The following is a 15,563-nucleotide window of genomic DNA, read 5'->3' on the forward strand; positions in this document are numbered from 1 at the left end:
CAGAATAACAGCCAATACCACTTCATCAGTAGCTAGATGTTACAAATAACAGTTTACAGCACTTTGCACAAAAGCCAAGCCTGCCGAACTGATGAGCAGAGGCCCCATTAGGAACATTATGTCCGTGTCTCATATTAAGAGCTGAACATGTTAAATGAGTATCCTTGAGGCAAATGTAGCAAAAGCTGGTTGATGCTTTTACTCAGTGAGAGAAATTAGCAAGTGCCAGCAGATGGATTCAGACTCGCAGAGGTTCCAAAAAGATTACACGTAAATCAGTTTTCCCTCCCCACACTCCAAAGACCCAGTCATTAGTCTGTATTGAGAAGTAATGAAAATGATCTCTGTGCGGTGGGACAGCAGCAACAAGGCTACTTCAGCACATCTCTGACATCAACGGTACCATTAAGAGCAAAAGGCTTTCCTCCTCCGTGTAACCAAGCATGTAAGCAGTGCTGCTTGCCAGTCCAAACAGCCACCAGCAGTCCTCCACTCTGCTCTTCTCTCAATAACCAACTTGACAACAACATCCAAAGAGGACAGAAACCTACACACCCTAGAGCAGCATTACTCAACCTGTGGTCCATAAACCACTGGCAGCTTTAAGACTTCAGAGGCCTGCAACATGATTGGAAACAAAAGCAAAACACAAATGTGTGTTCATTCACACTAACGAGCAAACAAAATGGGACATAAGGACAATAAATTAACACTTGACTTCATCCTAGCAAAGGCTGTTGCGGCAAGACACTACAAGATGATCTGGGAGCTTAAAACACACAGAGCAAGCTGGGTAAGTGCCACTCAAGGACTTGCAGCCTCTCTGGGAACATACTCTGCTGTCTGGTCCTTGAGACTGTCCTGACTCATTGACACTGTGATCCCGAGTCAGACAGGGAATTAGCTGTCAGCCCAGCTGTGATAGTGCTGGCTTGTCGTCCTCTCCCATGCACTCAGCTTTTGCCAAACCTCAATAATATTCTCTAACATAAAACTTAGTCAGAACATCAAACTAAAACATTTATTTTCAGACCCTGATGGCCTGTCACTCCGAAATACTATCTACTTCCCTTGCTTTGGGTCCTACAGCAGGAAGCTCTTTTTGTCCACAATTCTTTTCTGCTTGTCCCTCCTCACCCTTTCCAAAGCACACAAAGTACTGTTTAGCTGGGTTTTGAAGTGGTCATGGTCGCCTGGCTCTAGGATCACTCATAGATAATGACAAGGGTGAATACGTAACAGAAACTCTCGATGCCCCTATATTAATTCATTTATTATTCTGTATTCCTGTCAGTTTGAACCTAGCAGTCTCTAGTTGCATTAAATCTGTCTAATCTTAATGATGAAAGGACTGGGACAGGACACAGCAGCACGGTCAGTATTTTTACTTCACCAAGACAAGCTCTGTCTGCAGTCCAAGATGTACCTGTAACAAAACTCATGTTTTTGGAAGGTCTGGCAAGCCATTGGGAAGACATCAAGAAATGCCCAGAGTGTCGTGCAAGTGTCACATAAGTACAGCACAATATCCTTCAGCTCCTGAAAGAGAAAAAGCGAGAAAAAGCAATTACTGAGAAAAAAGCCAGGCAAGTTTTCCTAGGAACATAGTATAACTCACTAACAGGGACACATCACGTTCAGACCAAGCCTTTTTCCTGACTGTACAAAGAGAGTCTGCTATCGATCATAAACACATTACATGTTACTGGGTCTAGAAGCAGACACAACATCTCTACTAAAACTTCTGTCCTTTAAAGATCTATAATGCAATCCCAACCGCTCACTCTCGGTAAAGGTCCTGTGAAATTAGGAGAATCCTCATCGTATCCTGTTTTGGGCAGTGGCTTTGTCCTCAATATATCCTCCACATGTAGTATTCTTCCCCATCTCGCTGGAAGCACTGCTTAGCAGCAATACAGGAATTAAAGGGATGATTTCAGTGGTTCGTTCCAGCGCAAGATGGATTTTCAGTGTAGCTGTAACAACTCCCCCACACAAACTATATGGCTAAGGTTTTGTAGACCGTGGTCACTGTCATGGGGCCTGCCCATACAGCACCTAGCACAAAAAAACCCCCTCTTAATTAATTAAAGTATACTGTTAAGCAAACATTTCTGAAGAAAAAGAAATCCAACCCTGATCACTGTCAGGCTTACATGGAGACTTCTGTCAGATACTCTGTTACGTTACCTATAAGCCAGAGTAAGTGAAAAAGACAGCAGGTTTAAAATGAACCTACGATACAATGGATATCGTTGAAATGCACATGAGCAAAGCAACCAACTCATGGTGGAAAGGCTTTATCATCAAGTCATATGATAAACAGTGAAACAATGACATGGAACCACGTGCTGTATGAGCCACCAGTATTTGGGAACAGAATGTCCCTCTGTGGTCTTACTGCTCCACGACTGTTCAGTCTGCAGGACTACAAACCGTAAAGTGCAAGAAGCAACAGTCCTACCTGGAGAGGCATGTTCCCCGGAGTCACATTTACTTTTTCTTCCAATTTCTGGGGCTCAGCAGAGGCTCCCCCACACCGCAAACCACACTTATGCAAAATATTGTTGAACACCTAAATCAAGAGGTCAGAACAGTGTTAAAACAGACAGGAGAAAGCAGCAGGACATGCTTTATCTTGTTAACAATCACTGCTATGATCACATATGCAATATGGGACCATTTCCATACAGCATGGAGCTGCGTAAGATGAAAGCCACAACAGACTCTTGCGGGCTACAGCGGGAAGGGCCACACTGCACTTCTGAAGCTCCATGCAACTTGCAAGTAATTTAAGTGCAGCTGCATGTGGCTGTGGCGCTGAGACAGGGATTGCAGCTAATCCAAACCCTTAGCTATGTGAGAAAAATCAGCCAGCAAGGCCAATGCTGGGAGGCCACCCGGGATCCCTGTTTACAAGGGAGCAGTGGAACAACAGGGAAGTTAACACCACCTCCTCCTTACAAGCTAGTCCCAAACCCTTCTTGCCCTTTCCCCTGAGGTTAGCACGGCAGATTCTGTAGCTTGTTTATAAACAAAGAACCTGGGGAGAAGCTGACATAATTAGGTTCCAGATTGCTAACAACCTTCAGTGGAGGACTAACTTAAAAGCAACTCCTCTACATTTGCACCTTGAGTCAAACCCTCCTCCAAGAGACATGCGAATGGGTGGCAAAAAGTCGTATACTTGGGGTTAATATCACTATTCTACAGGGCCTGTAAGCTCCTAACCCTGCACAGGTATCAACTCCTTTCAGTGACAGCGTAAGCACATAAGTAGCTTTATGGATCAGTAATGACACATCTTTGTTTGAGCCACTACATCCATTCATTTGGGAGACACTGGTTTCACCCTGCAACGGTTACCAAAACACACAGTAAACAAACCAGTGTTCTGCAGAGAAACTGCTCTGACACGGTTCAGCATGAAAAGCAAATGGAATCTCTGCTGTCCTCCCCAGTAATTCATTTGAAGGTTTGGCCTTACATACTAGAATATTTTTTTTAACTTGGTATTACCTCCGAGATTTACCTCTGACAGTTTCTTCACACACAGAAGAAAAAAGAATGTGGGCTTTCAGAAAGTGAAGTGACATTATAGATGTCTTGGGGTAAACGGTATCTTGGATTTGTTTATTTTTCTGCACAGGTGAGCTTTTTGAGGACATAAACATGACGCTTTCAGGGCCCAAAGATACCAAGGCACCTTGATTTCCCCTCTCAGGTTAAATGTGAATCCTGCTTACTGAGTCTGGGGAATATAAAAGCTGGTTATAAAAATGAAAGCTTAGACATGAAGAGGTGCTAAATACCTTTTGTACGGCAAACCCCTTCCGACAGATTTTCATTTACTCCTGAGAACCTGCAGTGTTAATACTAAACCAATCTATGTCAAGTCTTAGCTACCTCTCACGGTCTGTATTTTGTCATTTTAAGTTTCAATGATTCCTCCACTTGGTGGGGGGAAGGATACAAAGAACACTTTTTGATCTGCCTAATGAAAATTCGTTGAGAATTTTCCACAGAGAAGGCCAGAAGCTGCAGGAAGGTAACAGGAAATAGTCATCACGTAATAGTTTTAGATAAAGGTTCAAAACCTGACACACTAGCATAAACTAGAAGTAAGCAATAGTAAATACATTCTGCCTGCCTATGACCACATCTGCTCCCTTCCACCCTCTAAGCTATGCCACATCTCCAGATTAAATCAGAGCCCTGGCCCAAGCAGGAAAGCAGTACCTGGAGGACAGTGGGCAGAGTTTCGTCTAAGTCACTGAAGTAACTCGGTTGCTGAGTGAAGATATTTTCTGAGAAGAGAGGGGGAAGGAGACCATTTCCCATTAGTTCAGACATTCATGCCAACAAGCAAGTTTGCACCAGAAGACGTACTTGTATTATTACTGACACACACCCCGCCTCCAGACACAGCTAATAATCATTTAGGACATGGGCAGAGGCTCACTTCTCAACCCGTGCACAGGGCCTACTCCTGTAAAGCTGGCCCATCAACTCTTCAGTGCAAGTAGAGAACTGGTAATGAGAATATGCTCATCAGAGCAGAGCAAATGAGATGTTAGATGATTCACACCCTAGAGACTGGATCAATGAATAATGCAAATGCTATCGCTAAACATTCCTAGTTCTTTTATTTGACAACTGGAGTTGACTTTTAATTACTGACAACAGTTCAGCACATACTGGAAAGTGTTCTGCAGAATTTTTCTTAAAGGTAATGAGGCTGTAGTAATACCTGCTATTATATTACTAGGACTTCATTATCTTTACAAAATACACTGCTGAGTAATGGCGTAGCATAAATTCTCACCAAATAAGCACAGGGGCTGCCTATTTTCCTGTGAATTACTGTTCAGACGATGAAAACTAACAGAGTTCTCCAGCAAGGACAGAGCTTAAGTAAGAATTACGAGACAGGTTTCAGAAAAATTTATACCCTGAGAAGAACCTAAAGTTTATCAAGTTATGAATTACACACCAGAACTGCTCATGCCATTACTGTCACAACGCAATGCAGACAGGTGAGCAAATCATTGGTGACTCGTGTGCAGCATTACTGTGTTGCACTCCAGAGCATATGTATAATTCAAATGAGGTTCCATACACTTAGGTCTTCTCTGGAATATTTAAGACCCAGATAATTTAAGCTTCACATCTGAAAAAGAACTATCTTGTCATGCCTTCCTCCCACCTCTGAGGCTTGACAGATGAATTTAGAGTGGAAGTTACTGAAAAAGGATAAATGGATTAAAAAATGCAAAGGTTTATCTAAGCTTTTCTGGTCTGGAAATCTGGTTGCATCACATGATCTCTAATGCTTCCATGTTAGTCAACTCGGAAATGAGACAAAAATAACTACCAAAGAGAGGAAAAAGTTTTATTACATGAACTGCAGACAAAATGGGTGAGAATTTAGGAAGAAGAGCTCACTTAATCCAAGGTTAGGTACTATTCCATCTGTGCTCAGGTGGATGTTTGTATTGGATTTGCATGGCAAGGTTTTGGCAGCAGGGGGGCTACAGGGGTGGCTTTTGTGGGAAAGCTTCTAGCAGCTTCACTAGTCTGACAAAGCCCATGCCAGCCAGCTCCAAGACAGCCCCACCGCTGGCCAAGGCTGAGCCTCCTCTCAGTGATGGTGGTAGCGCCTCTGGGATAACGTATTTAGGGAGGGGGCGGGGGGAAAACCCTATACAACTGCAGCTGGAGAGACGAGTGAGAATATGTGAAAGGAAGAATCCTGCAGACACCAAGGTCAGTGGAGAGGGAGGGGGAGGAGGTGCTCCAGGCGCCAGAGCAGAGATTCCCCTGCAGCCTGTAGTGAAGACCATGGTGAGGCAGGCTGTCCCACAACCCCCATTCCCTGTCTCCCTGAGCTGCTCGGGGGGAGGAGGTAGAGAAATCAGGAGTGAAGTTAAGCCTGGGAAAAAGTGAAGGGCAGGGGGAAGGTGTTTTTAAGATTCTGTTTTATTTCTCATGACCCTACCCTGATTTGATTAATAATAAATTAAGCTAATTTCCCTAAGTCAGGTCTGTTTTGCCTGTGACAGTAATTGGTGAGTGATCTCTCCCTGTCCTTATCTCAACCCATGAGCCTTTTGTTATTTTTTTCTCTCCCCTGTCCAGCTGAGGGGAGCGATAAGAGCAGCTTTGGCAGGCACCTGGCATCCAGCCAGGGTCAACACACCGTAGCATTGAAGATCACAAGTGGTTCCCTTGTGAAACGAGCACAGGATAAATCAGAAGCTAAACCAATATGCCCTGTCTTCATTATGCAGGTTCTAGTGTCCAAGGCTGAGATGTTACTTAATATGCACTTGCCACTAAGACCATCTGTATAGTCACAGAGAAATCTAGGGATAAGCACAGCTTGAGCACTGCTCTGAAGTGCTTTGTGATTTGAAGGCACTACATAAATCAATGTCTGCACTGAAATGTCAAGTTCTCCCACTTCATAGACCAGTAATTACCTCATGTCACAGGTTTCACTCGGCTCCCAATGCTGGGAACAAAAGCACTCATAGGAGCAGTTGGACTGTGCCCCATCTTCCAACCCTCTTCCCTCCCTGCCCAGGAACCGAGTTATTTGCCCCTTCCCATCTCTACCAGGATTTTACAGAGCCCTCACAGTCCTCTTACAGTAGCTGAAGGCACATTTAATTGGCATGGGAAACAACTGCTGCGGCATAACTGAGCCTTGGTTCATGCCTAATGCCACGAGCCCAGCTCAGGACAGCTAAGCGGCAGGCCACAATTTCCTTGACAAAGGAGAAAGTTCACAAGAAAAAAAGTAATCTGATCTAGAAGCCGATCTAGAAATTAGGGGTTCTAGTTGCTACTGAACAAGTCATTTTCAGAGCAGTAACAATGGTATAAAACCCCACTTGTCATTTGGCACTCTATGAGTAAGCAAAAGCCTAAATGCAACAAGTTATTCCATGGCTTTGACTAACCAATCATCTTCTGGAGCAGGAGACCATTTCCTTTCCCAAAAAGCACACATAGATCCAGAATCTTAGGGATGTCGAACAGGAAGTTATTGTAAATAATTTCTCCAAAGACAGAGGGAGTGATGAAATGATCCTACAAATGAAGAAAAAAAAGTTATTTAAAGGATAATCCGTATCTTACTCAGCAAGAGCTCTGGCATTATAATAACACCTGTAAAAACACCTCTCAAAGGTGTACTAAGTATTTTGTTTCATAGAAGGCAGCAACTCTGCTTACACCAGCTTCTGCAGAGCCCTCCATCCCCACATTCCCAGCTGCTTGTCACTGCCACACCACCACCCACCCCACTCAGGTGGCCAGGCCACACCATTAAGTGAACCCATCAACCTAAGAGTTAAAACAAAAAGCTACCTACAGTTCATTCTGTTCCAGACCTGGCTCATGATATGGCCAAATAAACAGCTGAGCTTACACAAGAATGGCTCAGCTTAGGAGCAGGAATGAGTAACCAGGCACAGGAACAGCTTAACTGGCACTGACACTGGAAAAACACATGTGAGATCACAGCCTGAGGTTACTGGTAGCCTGGAAGAGTAGAATCAAGGCACCAAAGACAACTGCATCAGCAACAAACTGGGAGAAAACCCGGCAACTGTAGCTGTACCCTCACTGCTAGAAGACTGTGTCAAAAACATGTGACTCTCAACATTGAAGGAATTTCTTCTAAAATTCTAGATGACAAAAATTCCATCATCTTTGACACTGAGAAACAAGCAAGGTAAAACGTGATTTCAGATTTTCAGAAGACAAGTTTGCCTATGATAGCAAGTGTTTTCAGTCACAGTGAAAGGTAGTATGCACATTTTCCCCGCTAAAGCAGAGGGACAGGGCTTTATGCTGGCTGGGTTCAACTTCTAGAACTCCCGCTGACTGCCTGCGTGACAACAGACTATTCATTCTCTGCAAATTACTCAACTATGAAATGGTTTCAAATGTTTGTATGCCTCACTGGAGCGGTAAGATTTAATCAGATCCTGGAATGAAAGACACCATAGAGGTGTCGAGTACTTTGCTGAAGCAGTGCCAGCTGCAGGCTCCGGCATTCCTTCTACCTGTTCCCACCCTAGTCCTCAAGCTCCCACTCCAAGAATTTTCCTCAAAATGTCCCGAGTGTCACCATTGTGATAAGCAAGAATATCAGGACATCACTAAATAACAGATCGTGAACCAATGAGGATATCAAGGGAGTAATTGCTAAAGCACAAGATCCCTCACTCATCCTGCCCAAAGGCCTTGTGAAAATTCCACAGCTCCTCGTGGGAGTGGTGCTCACACAATTAGGGCCGAGCATGTCTTTCAATTATGATGCCAAGAAAACAGTAATTTAAAGCAATTTCACTGTGTCCCCAAAACTTGGGGAAAGTTCAAGGAGAGAAGTATTAGCACAGATTATGTGATGCTGCGTGGCACAGAGGAAGTGGTGCTGAGGCAGCGACCGCTCAGCTACTGGTGGCCTGAGGAGCCTCGGTTTCATGCAGCCATACAAAGGCCAACATGCTCTTTTTTCTCTTACAGTGATGTATCGTACCACCACCCGTGGCTAACCTGCTATGACTTAGCTGATTGCCTGGATCTAGTGCTAATCATTGCGTGGTTCAGATAACCACAAGGCAAAGAAATATCTACCTTGGACTCCTTGTGAGTGGACATTCTGAGGAAAGTCAGGAAGACACTCCGATGAAGACGTTTCTGCATGTCATTCACCTCTGGATGGCAATCCAACAACGCATCAAACTTGCGAGGGGCATAGCACAGGTAGGAATCCAGACACTTCTGAAGCGTCTCATCAAATATTACCTTGCACAACGAGAAACAAGAAAATGGAAAGAAGGGAACTTCACTCATTCATAGGTTGCACTCTTGGGCAGCCCAGTTAAATTTAAGAGCAAGCTAAAACATTCGAGAGTGCTAAAAGGATACACATATGTATCAAATACAAGCAAACTCTTAAAATCCACGATGAAAAAAAATATTTAGGGAAACACTGCTTTGTTTGCACTCTACGGTGCAGTAATTAAAATGCTTGACAAATGACGTAATGATCATTTCCATAAAGGCTTGTATACGCTTTAAAGTTCGCAGCTTTTACAAGCATTTAGATTGTTCATGCTTTTTCTCCAGTGTCCACAAAACAATTATTACCTGGCACCAAAATTTGTCATGAGGCAAAGCCAGAAGCCAGTTCAGGTCATCTGCAATGAATTTTGCTCGCTCCAAGAATTCTTCCACTAAAGCGGGGTCTCTGACAACAGGTGGCGGTCTGTATAGCACAAAAGACCGATCTGCTTTTATTTCTGGGTTCTGCAGAAAGCCAAAATACTGTATTAAAAACACAGAGCAAGTGATAGGAATGCCCAGTTACCATTTGCACTGCTCACTGAATCTTAGGAAGCCAACACAAAATCACACTTTAATACAAATTGACATTCAGTTCCCTGGTAACCTCCCATTTTCTAATCTTTCAAGGCAGCAGATCAGTGGATTTGTGTCCTTATTTATCAGCAACATTTTCAGACCTTCATGACATGGTAGATGTTGCTCCCTGCATTCTTTTAACCAAAAGCTTTGCAAAGCAATCCTCCCACACCTTCGAAACAAACAGCAACAGCTTCATGTCTTGCTTTTGAAATGCAGACTGCACTCTCTTCTTCCTCCAAACTGGTTCTTGCACAACATTCCATGAAGTCAAACCAACATGACCACCAAATACAGAGAAGAAACATTTCACTACCCTTCCTGAGGGTTACTGAGCGGTCTTTGCCCAAATACTCCCATTCTAGAATGAGAATCACGCTGAGTAGCGAGCAGCAGCTTTGAGCTCTGTCTCAAACCACACAGGGTACCACAGGTTTACCACAGCGTAAACCTCCTCGCAAGCAAGCAGCATTAACTGCAGGTCCTGCTTCTGCAACATGCCCTGAAGGGTCTCTGCACACCTTCTTGTTTCTGGGAGAAAAGGGTAACTGTGGACTTTTTTGATTTCACCAAGCTGAAGCCACAGGGCAGGAGGTCACGGGATGCAGTAAGTGGACAGACTTATCCCACTCCTACAGCTCATAGCTAAACTTCACACAGAGTCTCCAAAAGCTCCCAAAGCATTCTCTCTACTGCAGCAAAGTTTACATTGCTAATCTGGCTGCTCCTCAAAAGGAGTTCTGGGAGAACAAAGTTTACTATAGATGCTGAACACAGTAAGCTTTCATTTACCCGTCACTGAAATAAAACCCTCAACTATCTGGATGCACTAAAACACAAAGAAAACAATTTCTTCAGCGCAGAAGCTGACTAAATTTCATTATATCCTAGACCAAGGGCTAGTTTTGCCCAGGCCTGACGATATGACAATTATTTGTTAAAGGTCTTGTCTGGCTTTTGGGAAAAACACAGCTCACCAGTGCTGGTAAAGTTCTCAGCTTCCCTGTCTTGGGATCCCTCTCAGTCAGCTGGAGTTCATCCAGAGGCAAGGCTGGCATCGTGATGAGTTGCTCCTGTCTTCAGCAAAGAAAAAAAACAAAAGCAGCACAGGATGCATTTTACAAGGTCAATCAACCAAAAGCATAAAAGAGGCTACAGCCTTACTGTAACACATACACACGCAGTGGCTGGAAGTACATTTATGCAAAGCCAAACCTCGAGGGAACACCCACGAGCCAGCTGCACGTGCCTCAGAAGAAGCCTGTACCGTGGTGCTGTACTTTCATCCCTGTTCCCTACTGAGAGGCCATAGATTCCTTCCAGGACAACAAAAAGCATTTTGGGCCATTAATATGGGAGCTTGATATTTAAATCTGGTTCCTGAAAGGTTGGGCTGAACTATGCTTCTGCAGTCTCTTTTAATGCTTGTAGTCTATCTCCTGACACTACAAACTGGAGAGGCAATCAAAAGACGTCCTGCCAACATACTGTTAAAAGAGTAATTTTGGTGCTTACGTGGCAGAATCACTCAGAACTCATCCAGAAAAGGCACGAAGGGTGAGCCTATGAAACACAGCCTTCCTTTCCCCTGCCAATTTCCCACATGCTCACAAAACCACATTTTATTCTGCAACAGCATTTTTAAGCTCAGAAATATTTCAGTTAACTTTCAGGTTTGACTTACAGTGAATTTCAGAGAGTAATTAAAAAGAAATTATTATGTACAATGTTTAAAAAGGTCAGATACTAACAAAAAGTGAAAACTGCAGGTTAACAGAGCTTTTCGTTTCTTGGGGTTTTAGAGTATTATGATTTTTGTGAAATGGTACTTATAAGATATGTTCTGGTTAAGATCTAAGATCACAAGTCTCCCTAGATGCATATTTAATTGCATTCCCATTGCCTGGGCAGAACAACAATTCAAACAAGAGAAGGGTCCCTACAGCCCAACAGTACTGCCTGAGGAGCAAGATCACAGCTTAGACAGCAAGCAAGAGAGTAACATTTTTGGTTCCAGAGAATTTGTCAGCTGTGGACTTAGGCAAAAACTGTGTCATCTAACATTTTAGAGTTTGATGTTCCATGGAAAACAATAGAAAAAGTTACACTAGAGCAAAGCCAATATATTGGACAGCTTAGAAAACTTAAACTTATGTCTTTCCAAGGGAGTTTAAAGGTTAGAATATTGACAAGAGCATTTTCAATTCTTTTATGATAAACAATTTATTGGAAAAACACACTTTTCAGCAGAATAAGCCAAGGTGTTTTTCTGTTCTCATCATATATTTAATTTGGCTCTTAGAGTTCCTGGAGTCATTCTGTAAACTGCCATAGAAGTGTGTGTTGGCAACAAGGAAAAAAGTGTCAAGTGTCTCATTTCAAGCCCACCAAGCATCAAACTTATCAGTGTAAATCAAAAACATCTTGGAAGAGACAGGCCCCTGACAGAAAGCTTATTCTCATCAGGAGACTAAACCTGAGCATGGGGTGTCCTCAACGCAGAGTCATCCCTGATCACTAGCGTATGCTTTCCCTCCAACAGCTTTGTGCTGTTGTGCTACAGGGACATGACTAATTCATCCTACCTTGTGATTTCAGGCATGCAACTCAAAAGCCCAACAGCCCTGACAAAGAATACAACAAACCAGACTTTTTCCAAGGAAACTTGTTTCCACAGCATCTGAAGTGTTCTCTGCCCTGTTGTTCCCACCACCCATTGAGGCGCAGAGACACGGGGACACCCAGGGTGAGGTGCAGGCTGCTGGGGCCAAGGCACCCACCACAGCACCATTGTTAGAGGACGGGTGCTGCACTGCAGCTTCGCTAACCACAGCGGCACACCTTGGACGTACTGCTAAAGAGTTGGCCGAAGCCCCAGCAGCCCTCTTCCCTTTACCTGCTTGGAAGTCACCAGCCCTGGCTTCCCCCTTTTCTGGCACATCAAGGGCCTCCAGCAGGCCAACACCAGGCACCCACCCCAGCTCCCACCTGCCCCCAAGCCAGGCACCGAACTGAGCTCTCCCCACACACCCTCCTCCATGTGACACCACCCCACCACCACCCCGCCAGGCCTAGCCACTCTCCTGCAGCACCCAACACCCCACCAGCTGCTGCCACCAGCCCTGTTAGCCCACCCATACTCCAGCACCCCACCACCCGCTGCCACCACCCCCAGGCCCTGGCAATGTATCATAGAATCATGGATCGGTTTGGGATGGAAGGGACCTTTAGAGTTCATCTAGTCCAACCCTCCTGCAGTGAGCAGGGACATCTTCAACTAGATCAGGTTGCTCAGAGCCCCGTCCTACCTGGCCTTGGACGTTTTCAGAGATGGGACATCTACCACCTCTCTGAGCAACCTCTGCCAGTGTTTTACCACCCTCATTGCAAAAAATTTCTTCCTTAAATCCAGTCGAAATCTACCCTCCTTTAGTTTAAAACCATCACCCCTTGTCCTGTCACACCAGGCCTGGCTAAAGAGGTTGCCCCCATCCTTCCTACAGTCCCCCTTTAAGTACTGAAAGGCCACAATAAGGTCTCCCCGCAGCCTTCTCTTCTCCGGGCTGAACAACCCCTGCTCTCTCAGCCTGGCCTCGCAGCAGAGGGGCTCCAGCCCTCGGATCATTTTGTGGCCTCCTCTGGCCCCGCTCCAACAGCTCCATGTCCTTCCTGTGCCGAGGGCCCCAGAGCTGGAGGCGGCGCTGCAGGGGGGTCTCACAGAGCGGGGCAGAGGGGCAGGACCCCCTCCCTCGCCCACCTCCCCGCGCTGCTGGGGATGCAGCCCAGGGCACGGTTCGCTTCTGGGCTGCAAGGGTACATTGCCGGCTCATGTGTCCTCCCCGAGCCCTGCAGCCCCCCCAGGCCCTGACACCTCGTCCCGGCCCCGCCGGCCCCACCGCGCGCCCCGCCGCTCTCTGCCCCCACCGCCGGACAAGCCAGGCCCTGCCACCCCGGACACCCCCCGAACTGGAACCGGAGCCGCTGCCCGCCCCCCCCCCCGGCCCCGCCACAGCACCCGAGCCCTCCTCACCGAGCAGCCACGTCTCGCCGCCACGGCACCGCCGGCCCCGCGCTTCCGCGGCCGGGCGGCCCTTCCGGTGCCGAGCGGAAGTGCCGGGTGGGCGGAGCCTGGTGGGGACCCGCCTCCGCCGGCAGGTTCTGCCGGTACCGCCGGACACCGGCACTGCTGGCCCCCGCCGGGCCCCCCCCCCCCCCCCCGAGATCCCCTGGTACCCTCACCCACCCCCCCTGAGATCCCCTGGTACCCTCGCCCTCCCCCCCCTCCGAGCCCCCAGGACCCTCCTGAGCCCCCCCAAGCACCCTCGGACCCACTGGGGCCTCCCCACTCCCCCGGACCCCCGAGTCCCCCCCGGCCCCACCACCGGCCCTCGGCGCTGCCGCTGCAGGCACCCATGGGGCATTTCCGACCTCGCAGCACCGTCCGTGCCCGGGTCCGGCCGTGGGCTCGAAGTCACAGCCTGTAATGCCGTCCCGTGGCGGGAAGCCAGCCCCTGCCTCCGAGGCCGGTGTTCTTCCTTAGAAAGGCCACCCGCCGGTTCGACGAGTCCCCCTGACCTCACCGACTTCATCGTACTGACCCATCCGGGGACGGGAAGAGGCCCCGCAGGTGCTCACGGCCGGGACCCCACGCAGCCCCCTCGCCGGTGCCCTCGGCGTCGGCTCCTCGTTGCTCGTTAGGGAGATCCCTGCCTGCGACAGTTGGACGCTGCAGGACGAGTGTGAGTCTTGTCCATCAACGCAAGCGCAGCTGGCATGAGGAGCAGGCTGGGTGTGTGGCCTTACACCACACCGACACCCCGCGAAGCTCGTGCTCCCTGGCCTGCGGGAGGACAGAGGGACACGGGGGTGGACACACCTGACTGCCGCTAACTGAGGTGCCCTGAAGGGTCTCTGCTCTCTCCCTTGACCACAGGGAGCTGCTGCTAAGTCTAGGCTGATGTCCAGGTTTAGATGGCAAAGTGGCCTAAAACAGAAGCCATGCCGTGCCCTCCATTACGTGGCTAATTTGGAATGGGACTGTAACGAGGTTCCAGCTCCCAGTCCAAGCCCTCGCAGACCCTGGGCGGTCGGTGTTGCCACTTCCCAACTCCCGACTGCGTGTGCTGGCACTGGGGTGCCTGTGACCCTGCCGGAGGGACCCAAGGGGCAGGAGGGACTTGAGTGTTTCCCGCAGCTCGGCAGAGGTAGAAGGCAGCTCCTCCCAGTGCTCTCCTGGCCAACAGTTACTTCCTCGCAGGCAGACACCTTCGTGCAATGCAGAGAGGCCGTGCTGCTTTCACATTTGGTAGGGTACTGTTGATTCATACTTTAAATGTCATGATGGGTTGTCTAGAACCTGCCATTTTCACCATTCTTCTGCCATTTCTTTTGAATTACTCATTTTTAAATGAATGATTTATTATTTCTATTTGTCAAACATCACGTATGCGATGCGACCCTCAGACTGGAGCCCCAGCACCAACACACTCTGTAAAACAACCTACCAGAACAAAACTCTAGTAATTATGTCAGATCCAGGGTTTGCTCTGATTGTTTAGAGGAGGATAACATTTGGCAACTGAAACGTGATTCCTTTGCAAGGGCGTCTGTTTATTTCCCCTCCTGTGCCAACCTCCCTCCAGAGCAGCAGTGGCAAGGCTCCAAGTGACTCATTGGGCTTCGAATCTGTCAGCAAGCTGTTTTGAAGCACTGTTCCTCCTTTTGGGGTACTTTTTTTGTTCCCTTACCAATCGTGCATTATGTATTTGATTCCCTAAAGCACTGTGAACTATTGGAGCCTCTGCCCGAAACATTGGTGATATTAACTGTGTGTGTAACTGAGTTACGTAGTTATACGTGTACAGATTAATCTGGCAAAAGAATAGAAGTTGAACAAGCCAACCAAAAAGCGCATCCATTCACCTGTGTACAAGAAGCCAGAGACCTTCAACACTTCACAACAGTAAAAGTAAAATCTGAAACCTCAATGCAAATTGGAGCTTCCTGAACCCAGCCGTGCAGGGTGACTGCTGGCCCCTCTTGCATGGGTAAGGCAAAGTATTAAAACCAATTGCTCCTTTAAAATCCCTCTATCAGGGTTTGACCCCGAGCCATCTGAAGTTACT

At 47.1% G+C, this 15,563-nt stretch overlaps 1 protein-coding gene across 2 annotated transcripts in view; it reads right to left on the minus strand.

Moving 5' to 3' along the window:
• The window catches only part of ASCC2 (activating signal cointegrator 1 complex subunit 2), a 29,112-nt gene extending 15,571 nt beyond the window's left edge, over positions 1-13,541 (minus strand). The window contains exons 1-8 of one of the 2 annotated variants that reach the window (XM_064465838.1): positions 13,469-13,541; positions 10,416-10,515; positions 9,166-9,324; positions 8,650-8,820; positions 6,966-7,095; positions 4,240-4,307; positions 2,465-2,575; positions 1,427-1,539 (exon numbers count right to left, since the gene is read on the minus strand). In XM_064465838.1, the coding sequence (XP_064321908.1) occupies positions 1,427-1,539; positions 2,465-2,575; positions 4,240-4,307; positions 6,966-7,095; positions 8,650-8,820; positions 9,166-9,324; positions 10,416-10,496 (833 nt within the window). In that variant the 5' untranslated portion in view covers positions 10,497-10,515; positions 13,469-13,541. The remainder of the gene's footprint in view (positions 1-1,426; positions 1,540-2,464; positions 2,576-4,239; positions 4,308-6,965; positions 7,096-8,649; positions 8,821-9,165; positions 9,325-10,415; positions 10,516-13,468) is intronic. The other variant, XM_064465839.1, reaches the window with a different exon arrangement.
• Positions 13,542-15,563: the final 2,022 nt, after the last annotated feature.

Source organism: Phalacrocorax carbo, chromosome 15 (genome assembly GCF_963921805.1).
Source record: "Phalacrocorax carbo chromosome 15, bPhaCar2.1, whole genome shotgun sequence".
Taxonomy (NCBI): domain Eukaryota; kingdom Metazoa; phylum Chordata; class Aves; order Suliformes; family Phalacrocoracidae; genus Phalacrocorax; species Phalacrocorax carbo.